General features: G+C 41.0%; 1 protein-coding gene across 1 annotated transcript in view; it reads left to right on the top strand.

The window, feature by feature from the left end:
- LOC132834916 (rho GTPase-activating protein 22-like) overlaps positions 1 to 13,822 on the top strand; it is a 411,982-nt gene that overhangs the window by 127,444 nt on the left and 270,716 nt on the right. The window contains exon 3 of the mRNA XM_060854044.1: positions 4,784 to 4,871. Coding sequence (XP_060710027.1) covers positions 4,784 to 4,871 — 88 coding nt within the window. The remainder of the gene's footprint in view (positions 1 to 4,783; positions 4,872 to 13,822) is intronic.

Raw genomic sequence — 13,822 nt, 5'->3', positions numbered from 1 at the left:
GCATTCCAAGGTCTCTTTGTTCAGCAACGCTCCCCAGGACCTTACCATTAAGTGTACAAATCTTGCTAAGATTTGCTTTCCCAAAATGCAGCACCTCACATTTATTTGAATTAAGCTCCATCTGCCACTTCTCAGCCCATTGGCCCGAATGATCAAGATCCTGTTGTAATCTGAGGTAACCTTCTTCACTATCCACTACACCAGCAATTTTGATGTCATCTACAAACTTACTAACTATAACACTTACGCTTATATCCAGAGAAATCTTTGAGTCCATAATGGCCGCCATTTTACATTAAGAATATGAACACTAGACTTGAAAATAATTCAAGGTTTCAACTTGATGGGCATACATTCTTATTAAAACTGGCTTTATACTTCTCACATGTTGACCTGTCAGTGACATCTAATTGACAGAGCAGGGATGGATGGGAACTCATTTTAACCCTGGGTGGCTCAGTCAGGTTTTGAATTTTTAATTCCAACCTGTAATGTGGATGAATTCAAACAGAAAGTGAGGAGAGATTTTTAGTTCCTTTATGACCTTGTCTGGGATTTCCTACTTGTGAGCATTGTGTTTAAATTGACAAAGTTCCAATTTTTTGAGATTAGATTAGATTCCATACAGTGTGGAAACAGGCCCTTTGGCCTAACAAGTCCACACCGACCCTCCGAAGAGCAACCCACCCAGAACTATTCCCCTAACTAAGGCACTATGGCAATGTAGCACGGCCAATTCACCTGAACTGCACATCTTTTCAATTTTGGGAGGAAACCGGAGCACCCGGAGGAAACCCACGCAGACACAGGGAGAATGTGCAAACGAATTTGAAACCCCTGACTTTTATGAGGGAGCCACAAATAATAACAATTTAAAAATAAAAACACATTTGCAACAGCTCCAAAGTGACATTTCCAAAAAATGTTGGTATATGTTTGAGATCTGGTGATGAATTCTACTGGGATGAATGACTCATGCACATAGCAATCTGTCCACTGTTTGAAAGTCTTACTATATCAATGTTTAAATCAAAGAGGGACAGTCCTGATGTCTTCTTTTGTATACTTTACATTAAAGCTGGTAATAAACATTCATAACTTGTTCTGAGCCTGAGACGCAAACACTGGGAAAGATTAGTTGCCTGGTGATGCCCTGAACAGACAAAGTCCAAATCATTGATTGCGTGCCTTTGAAATCAAGAATCACAGATCAAACTAATGCCAAAGCAACACTGCTTTGGTCATTTAGAAGGTGTTACAGATCCACATAATTTGCTTTAAATGCTTTCATAAACTTAAATGGATGGGATTCAAAGTTGAGAAATATGGGACTGAAACCCCGAATAATCGCTGAGGTGACTGCCTGTACCATCACAAAAAAATAATGAGCTGGATAGGGGAACAAAATTACAAAGCAGTCCTGGAATTTACCTAATTCTGAAATGGCTTACACCTTTCTACTGAGTTTTTTAAACTAAGCAGAAATTATTTGCGATGCAGATATTGCAGTGCATGAGCATCTTTCAAAGCAATGAAAGCCAGCTATCGACAGTAAAAGCGATTACGCGAATTTTCTTTCCAAGTTTTCTTTCTGCTTTCTTTTGTATAACTGCATGTAGGTATGAAAAAAGTGATTTTCTCTGATGTTCCCATGAAGAAAATCTTGAGCTTCACTGTAGCACCTGTATAGGAGTTCCAACCAAAATCAACAAACTATCTTTTACGTAGAAACCCTCATCCAAGCCAATGCAAGACATTTGTCCATACTTTAATTGATTGTCCTACATCCATTCCAATTACAGATTCAGATTGAGAGACACAATCTAAAGTCAAATTGCTGGAGAAACTCAGCAAGTCTAACAGCATCTGTAGAGAGAGAGAGTGAAATCCAGTGGCCCTGGAAGACTTTAAACATTATTTTCTCTGCACGGATGCTGCCAGACCTGCTGAGTTTCTCCGGCAATTTCTGTTTTTGTTCCTAAAGTTACCTAGTCCTGATCAGCTACAAGACCCAATCCAGATACAAATATGTTTTCCAGAATTTATGAAATAATCAAAACAAATACAAAAGAAATGATACTCAATAAAAGGAGTAACTTTCAGTTTATCCACATTAGAATGTCAGTTCATGACACTGGCTTAACTGGACACTAGTCTCTTGTTCTGTTTTGCTATGAAGTTGTTCTTCTTCAGTCTTCTACCTTCCAACTTGTGCAACAAACCGCTAAAATCCAAGCTTTATTAAGCTTTATTACATGACTCTGTGCATGATCAGAGGCATCGTGGACTCTGACTTATTACTTTGGGAAGAGGGTGTGAATGTTCCTTGGTCAATCTTGGAATAGTATGGCAATCCTTCCTAATCCCTGATTGGTTTCTTTAAGCTAACATCATCCATTTTTCTAACAGCTTGCTACTCTTAGCTTAACAATTCCATGAATCTTTACTCAGGTAAGATAGCACAGTGAACAATTAATGCTTTTGTTTATAGTCGTGATTTGGAGATGCCGGTGTTGGACTGGGGTGAACAGAGTTAAAAATCACGCAACATCAGGTTATAGTCCAACAGGTTTAATTGGAAGCACACTAGCTTTCGGAGCGACGCTCCTTCATCAGGTGGTAGTGGAGCACTCAATCCTAACACACAGAATTTATAGCAAACATTTACAGTGTGATGTAACTGAAATTATACATTGATTGTCTGTTAAGCCTTTCATCTGTTAGAAAACAGTGATAGTTTCACTTCTTTCATGTGTAAATCACAAAACCTTTTTCATCCATTTTTAATGTATAATTTCAGTTACATCACACTGTAAATTTTTGCTATAAATTCTGTGTGTTAGGATTGAGCCCTCCACTATCACCTGATGAAGGACCATCGCTCCAAAAGCTAGTGTGCTTCCAATTAAACCTGTTGGACTATAACCTGATGTTGTGTGATTTTTAATTCTGTGTTTATAGTGTATGTGGTGTCACCTTTTAGTGTTTAACTATCATTCCAAGTTATTGACTTTGGGAAGCTTTGTGATCACAGTTACCTAACATAGGCCATTGATGATTTGTAGCAATTTTCTGATAGTTTATTGAGAAGCAACAGTTTAGAAATGGTGTATAAACTACTTTAAGCAAAGAACGGAAGTATATAATCCGCAACAGATGAGAATGTTTGTTTCACTGATCCCAAAGCCATTCTGTAGAATGGAGGAATAGAAGCAGCACATTCCCACATCTCGAAGATCTTGCTGTCTTTCGTGGTCATCTTTGTTTGCAGCTGTCTGTGTTCTTCCCTCAAGCTGATGTAGGGAGCACATGATCTTCCTCCAAGAAGATTGTGGTTCATCCCCCTGGAGCCTCTCATAACTGCCCATCCATTCCTAGACCTATTCATATACCTTACTTTCAAAGATGTCCATCAGTGTCTGTCAATCACCTGTCCAAATTGTTTCAGCCAATGACCGTTGGCAGCTACTCATGATGCCAGGATGTCTGTTGTCCCCTTGCCCACATTCTATTTTTTGGTTAAATTTCACCCCTTCTAAGAGTAAAAATTTCTCTTTTTTTTAAAGCATACATTGATAATAGGATAGTGTGTTGCCTGGTAAATCTTTGACATGAGTCATGATCTCAGTGTCCTTAAAACTATTTCTCTGTGTTTATATACTAGAGATCTGTTTACATTTGTAGAAGGTTAGTTCCTGCTACACGGAAAATTCTAAATATGAAATACAGAAAAAGAATTCAGTTTTAACAAGGATACAATTTCCAACAAAATTTCCCAGAAGGATGCTTCTGAATGTTCTCCGATATCTAACAATATTCTTTAACGACAAGAACCATCCACAATAACCATGGATAACAGAAAACAAATTAAAGCTCAAATAACCAAAACAAAAACAATTACACAGTGGCTTATTACAGAGTTTAAATGACCATTTTGCAAAATAGCTGTGTCTTTAACTAAATGCTTTTTGATTGCAAAGCATTCTCTTACATATTAGCCACAATTTATGGTACCTTGAGCCACGAAACAGCAACAAAACAATAAAGCAATGGTTTAATTTTGACCTGGCTGTACGGTTTATTCCTTAAGGAAATGGTTTAATAACGAAACACAATTAAATAGACTATAATTCAACTACTCACTTGCTTGATCAGGCCAAATTGATTAATTCTTAAAAGATAACTCAATCTTATATCTGCGTTACCTTTTAGATTTGACTGTTTCAATTTCCTCCAGACTGGTCTCTCACAGTCTACCCTTTTTAAACTTGAGGTCATCCAAACCTCTGGCCATGTCTTTATTCACAATGAATCCCATTCACTCATCCTCCCTGGGCTTACTGAACAACATTGACTCCTGCTTGGCCAACACCTTGATTTTGAAGTTCTCATTCTTGTTTTACAGTCTCTCCATGATCTTGTCCCTCCCTTCAGCTGAAAAATTGTCCAAAGTGTCAGTACTCATTGAAGTCTGGCCTTCTGAGTATGTCCAATCTTGGATAGCTGTGTCTTCAGTTGCCAAGGCTCCAAGTTCTGGAGTTCTCCCCCTTAAACCCCTACCTCTCCACTTCCCTTCCTCCTTAAAATGTGTCTCCTTGTATCTCATTTGCCCTAATTTCACTTCTTGCAGCTCCATGCCAAATCCTATTTGATAATGGATCTGTGAAACATCTCAGGACAACATCTCTGTAACTGAACATTGTTGTTGACTGACTTTTGTTTTCAATTAAGCATCTTGATATTTTCTTGCCATTAAAACTCTCCACCTTTCTTTGCCCCATAGGGTTCGATCCACCTTCAAGGGAGTCAAGTGAACGAGTTCACAGCCAACCCTGAGGAGCCTGGCAAACATCTGTTTGAAATAGTTCCAGGTAAGAAGGTAAAATCTGTTCCAGCTGCCTGTCGGTGATGTCTTTCTCTGGGTCTAAACATTCATTAACTTCCCATTTTGACATGTTCTATAACTGGCCTGAGCCTGATGGTACATTTACACCAATTTCAATGACTGAATGACCTCTCAACTATGATGTTGGACAAGTGTTTCACTGTTTCAGAATCAAAAGGTATTGTTACCACAGCACATACAATACAAATTTTTTTTCCAATGAAGGGGGTATGATATGCCTGATAAGTTGACTAATTTCCACAGTTGAACATATACCTGACTAGAGATTGTAGATAAAATATTTACAAGCTTGCCACAGTTTCCTTTATCTGACTTTTTTCCCTCTATTTCTTTCTGCTCTACTATTCACCCACTACTAATTTTCTTCCCAACTGTTTTGGACCGGACCAGGCCCCCTCAAAATATATTAAGAAGGTAGCCTAGACTCTAATTTTTTCTTATTTTAAAGATAAATGTTAGGTGTTGCACTCCAGATGCAATTCAATTGGTCAAACTACTCAATATTAAGCAAAACACAATTTATTCAAACACTATAGTTAAGTTATTTCTTTGGTTTATACTTTAACTCTACTGGAAAATGTAATAGAATAATGGATACAGCCGGTTCTGATATAACGCAATAGTTCCATTCTCACGTGGTCTCATGTTATGAGAAAATGGCACAATAGCCGCACCGTTTAAACTAATGGGACCAGAATCACGTTATCGCCAATGCAGCTAAGGAAAGTTCATGTTCTACAAATAATGGTCTAAATTCTTCAATTATGTTAAAGCCAATTCACTTCGAAGAGACATGCATTATAGCAGAACTGACTGTATAGTAACTGTTACTAATTAACTGTTTCAGTGTTGTAACATCCCATAAATGCACCCTTGGCAAAAGGCAAATTCAGAGAACAGATTTTGTCTCACATGTTATTCAGCAGCCCAGGAGGAGAAGCCCCAGCTTTTGGCTGTAATCCAGAGAGGGGAAAAATAGCTTCCACTTCTTCAAGACCCCAACAGTAAATACTGCTGAAAATGAAAGATCCCGGTGCTGTGGGTGGGAGGTTGACCACACCCAGTCAGGCTGCATCTATTGTTCCAGTCTTTAAGAAAAAAAAGCACCCAAGGCTTCTCATAGGCTGCTCAGTACCTGTCCCCCAATTTTTCTCTCTGCAAGGACAAAACGCATTCAAGCCACAGCATTGTCACTCAGCCAACTTTGTAACATGAAGAATATGGAATTATCACTAGAGTTTATCAGCCTCTTTCACCAACCACTTTCTGATCAGACCGGGGGACGATCGGGATGTGTTGTTCTGCCATGGGCTTTGGCATCCTCATTCCCTTCTGTGTGTCTCAAACTGTGAGATGTAAGCGATCGAGGTTTAGTTGAATCCAAGCTCTGCACCATGTTTCCTTTCTCCTGCATGGCTGCCCTGTTTCTGAAATTATGCACCAAGCTACATCCGAGCTCTTAGTCAACTAAAAGCAGTGACGAAGGAAAAAGATTAAAAGGTACAGAATAAGGGTTTGCTCCACAATCATGTGGTGTAATCAATGCATTGTGTAAAACAAGTTCAGGAGTGCATTGATCTTTTTCAGAAATGGTATAGAAAGTCAAATGGTGACTGTAACTAGATTTACAGACACACTGCGGATAACTTTTACCTGACAATGATTAGTAGACCCAGGTCAGGTAGGAGATTAAATGTTAGAAATGTGAAACTGGATTTCAATCTGCCTCAGGCATGCACACTGGTGGTAGTGGAAGAGGGCAGTAAGAGAGAGAGGGCAACCTATCATCTCCTGTCCTTGAAATCCAGTCACAGGATTGCTATCCTTTTAACTCATGGCTGGAGGGTTTCCTAGGCCTCAGGAAACCTTGCAGATACAAGGGGTGCTAAAGGTTAGGTGCAGCAGCAAGGGCTAGCTTGGAAAGTGTCTTTCCAACATGTGAGCTAGTGTGTACAGAGGTGTTTCTCCAGGTCCAGCACTCCATCTTGTGACTGCAACTTCATGCTCTCTCTCGGAGCTTCCTGCCCCTCCAGCCCTTCTCTATCATCAAGGGCCTACGATGAGTGAGCCCAGTGCAGAGTTGCGATGGCAAATTTGGAGACAGGATTGGGTTCCCGGCAGCTTCCATATCATCGAGGTAGCCCTAGTGCCATCTCAGAGCCCCTGTGACAGAGGCAAGTTTGGGTTGGTGCAGTGCCTGGCAGTGGCTACGTTGGTGAGCTCCAGCAAGGACCCATGGTGGCGAGGACATTGGCGGAAGTGAGATGGCACTGAGGAGTGGCGACATGCGTTCCAGAGGTAGGGTGCAGAGCTTCATGCCCAAACACCAGGTGCATGAATCATGACTTAACAAAAAGGACTGTAAAGTCACTTTCATTTTTCTTTATTTCTTTTATCTTTCTGCATTTATATTCTCTGTATTTTAAGAGGGTGCCAGAGATTGGAGACACTGTGTAACACTTTTCACTGTATTTTGTAACAGAATACACGTGATAATAAATAAATCTATACACGTTGGAGGTGTAGTGGACATCGAAGACGGTTACCTCAGATTACAATGGGATCTTGATGAGATGGGCCAATGGGCTGAGAATTGGCAGATGGGGTTTAATTTAGATAAATGTGAGGTGCTGCATTTGGGAAAGCAAATCTTAGCAGGACTTATACACTTAATGGTAAGGTCCTGGGGAGTGTTGCTGAACAAAGAGACCTTGGAGTGCAGGTTCATAGGTCCTTGAAAGTGGAGTCGCAGGCAGATAGGATAGTGATGAAGGCATTTGGTATGCTTTCCTTTATTGGTCAGAGTATTGAGTACAGGAGTTTGGAGGTCAGGTTGTAGCCATACAAGACCTTAGTTAGGCCACTGTTGGAATATTGCTTGCGATTCTGGTCTCCTTCCTATGGGAAAGATGTTGTAAAACTTGAAAGGGTTCAGAAAAGATTTACAAGGATGTTGCCAGGGTTGGAGGATTTGAGCTTTAAGGAGACGTCGTATAGGCTGGGTCTGTTTTCCCTGGAGCGTCGGAGGCTGAGGGGTGACCTTATAGAGGTTTATAAAATCATGAGCGGCATGGATAGAGTAAATAGGCAGTCTCTTCCCTGTTGTGGGGGAGGGTGTAGGTTCAGGGTGAGCGGGGAAAGATATAAAAGAGGCCTAAAGGGCAACTTTTTCATGCAGAGGGTGGTACATGCATGGAATGAGCTACCAGAGTAGGCTAATATGATTGCAACCTTTAAAAGGCATCTGGATGGGTATATGAATAGGAAGGGTTTGGAGGGATATGGACTGGGTGTCGCAGGTGGGACGCGATTGGGTTGGGATATCTGGTCGGCATGTACGGGTTGGCCCGAAGAGTCTGTTTCCGTGCTGTACATCTCTATGACTCTAAATCAAAAAAACAATTCTGATTCTCCCAGCCAGTCTCCACAAAATTACTCCAGGGTCTTGGATACTCTGCCTCAGTTACCGCAGCAACACCTCCTCCTCCCCGTATGTGATGGGAACCAGGTTGACCTCGTCGTCTGCAAGGTCATTGGCCCAGTTTAACATTCTCTCCCCCCCTCCGAATAAGGAAATCCCCGGCTGGCAAACCTAACCAGGAGATTAGAATCTTGTCAGAAAAGAAATGTAACCAGGAGATTAGAATCCTCTCCGTTCAGGGGACTGATTCTGAGCTGACTGGCCATAGCTGGTGTACTGTGCACAATTAAATAAAGGGTGACCATTGCCTCGCTGCAATCTCTGCTTGATGAACACGAAACCTACCTGCTCCAGGTCTGTGGACCGACTAAGCCTGTGAATCAGACAAGGGTGAATCTGGAAGAACACAGCAAGCCAGTCAATGTCAGGAGGTGGAGAAATCAACATTACAGGTGGAGTTCTGAAGAAGGGTTACACCCAAAACGTTGACTTCTCCACTTCCAGGTGCTGCCTGGCTTGCTGTGTTTTTCTAGCCTCCTGCTTGCCTACCTTGGAATCCAGCATCTTCAGTTTTTTTTGTCTCAGAACCTGTCAATCAGGCTGCCTTGTTGGTTGAGAATTTGGTTTTAAAATCATGCAAGCCTTGGGACACGGACCCAACTATAACTCTCACCCCACCAATCAAATACTTTGTACTGTCAAATATTGGGGTCTCTTCATGGAGAAGATTAAGGGGCCTCCACTGTCATTCACTTATCTCACAACTTTGACAACGTATGTAGATGAGCACTTGAAATATCATAGCATTCAAAGCTATGGACAATGTGCTGGAAAGTGGGATTCGTGTAGATAGGTCAGACTCAATGGGCAAAAACAATGACTGCAGATGCTGGAAACCAGAGTCTAGATTAGAATGGTGCTGGAAAGGCACAGCAGTTCAGGCAGCATCCGAGGAGCAGGAAAATCGATGTTTTGGGCAAAAGCCCTTCATCAGGAAGCAGGAATACAGACTCAATGAGTCGAAGGGCATCTTCTGTGCTCTGTGACTCCCTGATTCCAGCTATTGTTCTATCAGTTGTATTACAGACTGAAAAACATCAGTTTTCAGACTTTGCTTTCACTGGGAAGTTAAATCCCCGCTGGAAAGTCAAGGTTACACATTCATGCAAATGCCAAGCTACCTCAAAGTGACGACTTTGTATTGAAATCTGTATGATTTGCAATGTCGAACATATCATAGATGCAGGAAGCATTGCTACTTTAAGCCACCTTGTGGACAACTTGGGGCAGCCTAGTGGCTCAGTGGTTAGCACTGCTGCCTCACAGCGCCAGGGACCCGGGTTCGATTCCACCCTTGGCCAACTGTTTGTGGAATTTACGCATTCTCCCTGTGTCTGCGTGGGTTTCCTCCGGGTGCTATGGATTCCAGCGCTAGTATATCCAGATAAAAGTATTCCAGTTATGATCTAATTTGTATCTTGTATAGTTTTAGTCATTCATCCTTTTTCATATTCCATTCCCTTTGTGATAACGGTCAACATATTGTGCTGAACTTGTATGCTTTTTTTTTGAGGATCATGTATTATGACCCCCCCCCCCCCGCCAATCCAGCTGTAGATTCTTTGGTATCATCCTCACCACTTGCCTTTCCACTTCTTTTTGTATCTTCCACAAACATGGTACTTGTACATTCACTTCCTTCATCCATGATATTTACATATGTTGTCAATAATTGTGTCCCAGACACTGATCCCTGTGGCAAGTTGCAAGTTACCACCGTGAAATTGCCTTGCCAACCTAATTCTGCCTTCTATTAATTATCCAATCCTCTATTCAAGCTAATATGCTACTTCTAGTATCGTGGGCTTCTATCATATTAAATAGTCTTATGTGCAATACCTTCTCAAAGATCTTTTGGAAATCTAAGTATATTATATCCACTGATTCCCCTGTATCTATCTTGCTTGTTATCACCTCAAAGAATTCTAATATATTTATCAGGCATGATTTCCCATTCATTAAGCTATGCTGAATCTGATTGGACATATTAAGGATTTTGAAATACTCTGTTGTTCCATCCTTTATACTAGACTCTAACACGGTCATGTGACAGATGTTAAGCAAACTAGCCAATAGTTTTCTATTTTTCCTCTCCCTTTTATGAAGAAGATGTTGTATTGAATGATTATTATCCGTGTGTCCACTTTCTTCGTCGCTACTTCCTTTTAATGTCCTAAGATGCAACTCATCAGATGGGGATGGACCAGTCCATAGCCCCATTAGATTCGATTACTTAGTGTGGAAACAGGCCCTTTAGCCCAACAAGTCCACACTGACCTGCCAAAGTGCAACCCATCCAGACCTATTCCCCTACATTTTACCCCTTCACCTAACACTACGGGCAATTTAGCATGGCCAATTCACCTAACCTGCACATTTTTTTTTGGACTGTGTGAGGAAACCGGAGCACCCGGAGGAAACTCACGCAGACACGGGGAGAATGTGCAAACTCCACACAGTCAGTCGCCTGAGGCGGGAATTGAACCCGGGTCTCTGGCGGTGTGAGGCAACAGTGCTAACCACCGTGCCGCCCATAATTCTTTTTCTTGAGTTGTTTATCATATTTGTACCCACCCACAGTGATTAAACCTCATTAATGATATAATTTTTTTCTGTGTGTTATGGAACACCATTCACTATGGGCTAAGTTCAATTTGACATTTTTCATGGAGAGTTTCTCTCCCTGAGCTCTAGCTGTTCTCTGCAGGTCACCTCCGTATCCGTGCACCATGCCTCTATGATACCACTGGTAGTACCTTTCGCTCGGCAGTCGCCTGCCACTGCCAGGATTCCCAGTACCACGCCATAGTTAAGCCTAACCATGCACCAAGTCATGTGCTGTTAGCAGGAGCATTTCATATGTTGGGAATTAGACAGGCAGGAGGCTGGAAGAACACAGCAAGCCAGGCAGCATCAGGAAGTGGAGAAGTCAATTTTTCAGATACAATGCCCCCCCAACACTCCCACCTGAAATGTCGACTTCTCCACCTCCTGATGCTGCCTGGCTTGCTGTGTTCTTCCAGCCTCCTGCCTGTCTACTTTGGTTGGATTCCAGCATCTGCAGTATTTTTGTCTCGCACATACTGGGAAGGCATTAAAAATCAACAGCATTTGAGGGCTTCTGCAACTCTAATTCAGTTCAAGGATTCTGGCATCACGGGCCTCCAGATCAAAAATACTTCAATTTGAAAGCACAAACAAGTTGGTCCAGGATAATAGCTAATGCCAAAAAAGAAGTTCAGGTGTGTGTGAAAGTTGTCAGATGGTTTATGAGAACAAAGTATGCATTTGAATTGAATATCATGGTTTCACCGTCTAACCAAATTCATCAATGTTGGACCAAACTACTATCACAAGATGTTATTGGGTCTAGCAGAGGCATCAGATTGAATCTTGTTTTGAAGCCCTGAGGTATTGTAACAGAGTTGAAGACAGGTTGGTGAATTTTGATGAGACTGCTGCACAACAAACAATAATGTCTATAGTGACACGAGACAGAGTAGATTCTGTAACAAGCACTTTTAGAAAACCTCTGTCAATCCCTTTAAAGTAACATTTTCCAATGCAGTAGCATTAACTCCCCTAACTGCTGTATCAATTGAGGTTGTTAAGCTGTCAATATGACTGTTACTAATGTTGTTGAATGGCTATTGTGATTGTCTGTTAATTTGATTGCTACTCTTGCTATGACTGGAGTGTGCTCTCAGCTCAAACCCCTACCCATTATAAAAGTGCAATCTATGCAGGCCAATTAAGGTGTTCTGGATTCATTGAGTCACTTTTTTTTATTGGAATCAACTACTGTAATTCAGTAGAAAAGCACAGCAGGTCAGGCAGCATCTGAGGAGCAGGAAAATCGACTTTTCAGGTAAAAGCCTTTCCTGCTCCTTGGATGCTGCCTCACCTGTGCTTTTCTAGCACCACTCTAATTTAAACTCTGGTTTCCAGCATCTGCAGTCCTCACTTCTGCCTACTGTAATTTGGTGACAATTCTTGAAAAACCAGAGAAGAAGTTGATTTGCAGAAAGTACTTTTGTAAAGACCTAGCTGCTTTCGTTCACTGACAGTCCAACTAGACACAATTTTGTTGAGTTTCTGATCCAAAGTAGGTGGAAGTGAAATATCCAAAGAAAAGAGTGACTCCCATTCAATTCATTGCTTAATTCAATAGAAGCTTGATTCCATTCTGAGCTTGAATGTACTTTGTCCACATCAAAACCACAATTGAGCCATTTGACTTTCTTGAGGGAATTTGCTGACCATAAGGGAGACTTTCCTTCCTCATTCTTTGCACTTGAACTGTAAACATCACATTTCTGAGTAGATTTATGATCAAGTTCTGCATTGTGCATGAAGAGAATCCATCAATTAAATGTGCAACTATTCCCAAGGTTTAAGATGATACACATCACCAACTCCAGCATGTCTATTAGAAATCCGAAGAGACTCCTCATTTAGAGAAAATTAAACCTTGTTAGTTAAATAGAATGCAAGAGGCAAACTACTTTCTAAGGTTGATATGGTGATCGACACTCCGAATGGGCTCTACTTCTAGATTGTTCATTTACACAGTCATTTGGTAGTCTATTTTTGAAAAAAAAGTGCTCAGATGTGCAATGTCCAAATGGGTAATTGCAAACTGGGCAGAAGAAAAATGATCAACATATGGTTAAGGAACAATACCTTGTCTCCTGGCTCGACATTCTACAGTCTTCAGAATACAACTCTGAGATCAGAAGCTCTACTTCCTCCTTGTTCCATATCTTCTATTTACTTTCCTTTTTACTACTCCCTTGTTTTAATGGGTGGGTTGTTCCTTTCTCTATCCTGTCATGGTGCATTCAGGCAGCTTTCTTGTCTTTCTTCTCACAGTGTTTACTATATCCATGACCACACTCTTTGGATGTTGTACCATGAAATAGTTTTATCACCAAAGAACCCTCCTGTCCCTTCCAACCTCTTCCATTGGGAAGAAGATACAAAAGCTTACTCACACATACAGACAGGTTCAAGAGCAGCTTCTTCACCACTGTTATTAGGCTTCTGAATGGATCTCTGAAATTTCAAATCTAATGTAGAATTTGGTTTTGCGCACCTTCTTTGCAACTGTAACTTGGTATTCCCTGCTCTGTTTAATCAACCCCTGATCTTTGTGTGTTATGATCTGCCTTTACTGCATGCAAAACAAAACTTTTCATTGTACTTATGTACATGTGACAATAATAAATCAAATTAGTTTCTTATTTAATCTTCCCTGCCTCCTACGCTCATAAATATCTCCTTTTATTTTTCCTACTTCTTAAATCTCTTCTTTCTCTTCACTTCTGATGAAAGCCTTTGATCTGAAACATTGCCTACTTCTCTCGACAGATGCTGTCTGATCTGTTGAGTTCTTCCAGACTTTTCTTTTGTTCCTTTTTCAGATTTCCAGCATC

This window comes from Hemiscyllium ocellatum, chromosome 43, assembly GCF_020745735.1.
Source record: "Hemiscyllium ocellatum isolate sHemOce1 chromosome 43, sHemOce1.pat.X.cur, whole genome shotgun sequence".
Taxonomy (NCBI): domain Eukaryota; kingdom Metazoa; phylum Chordata; class Chondrichthyes; order Orectolobiformes; family Hemiscylliidae; genus Hemiscyllium; species Hemiscyllium ocellatum.
Note: the sequence above shows the minus strand (reverse complement) of the source record. Positions and strands in the feature narration are given on the sequence as shown.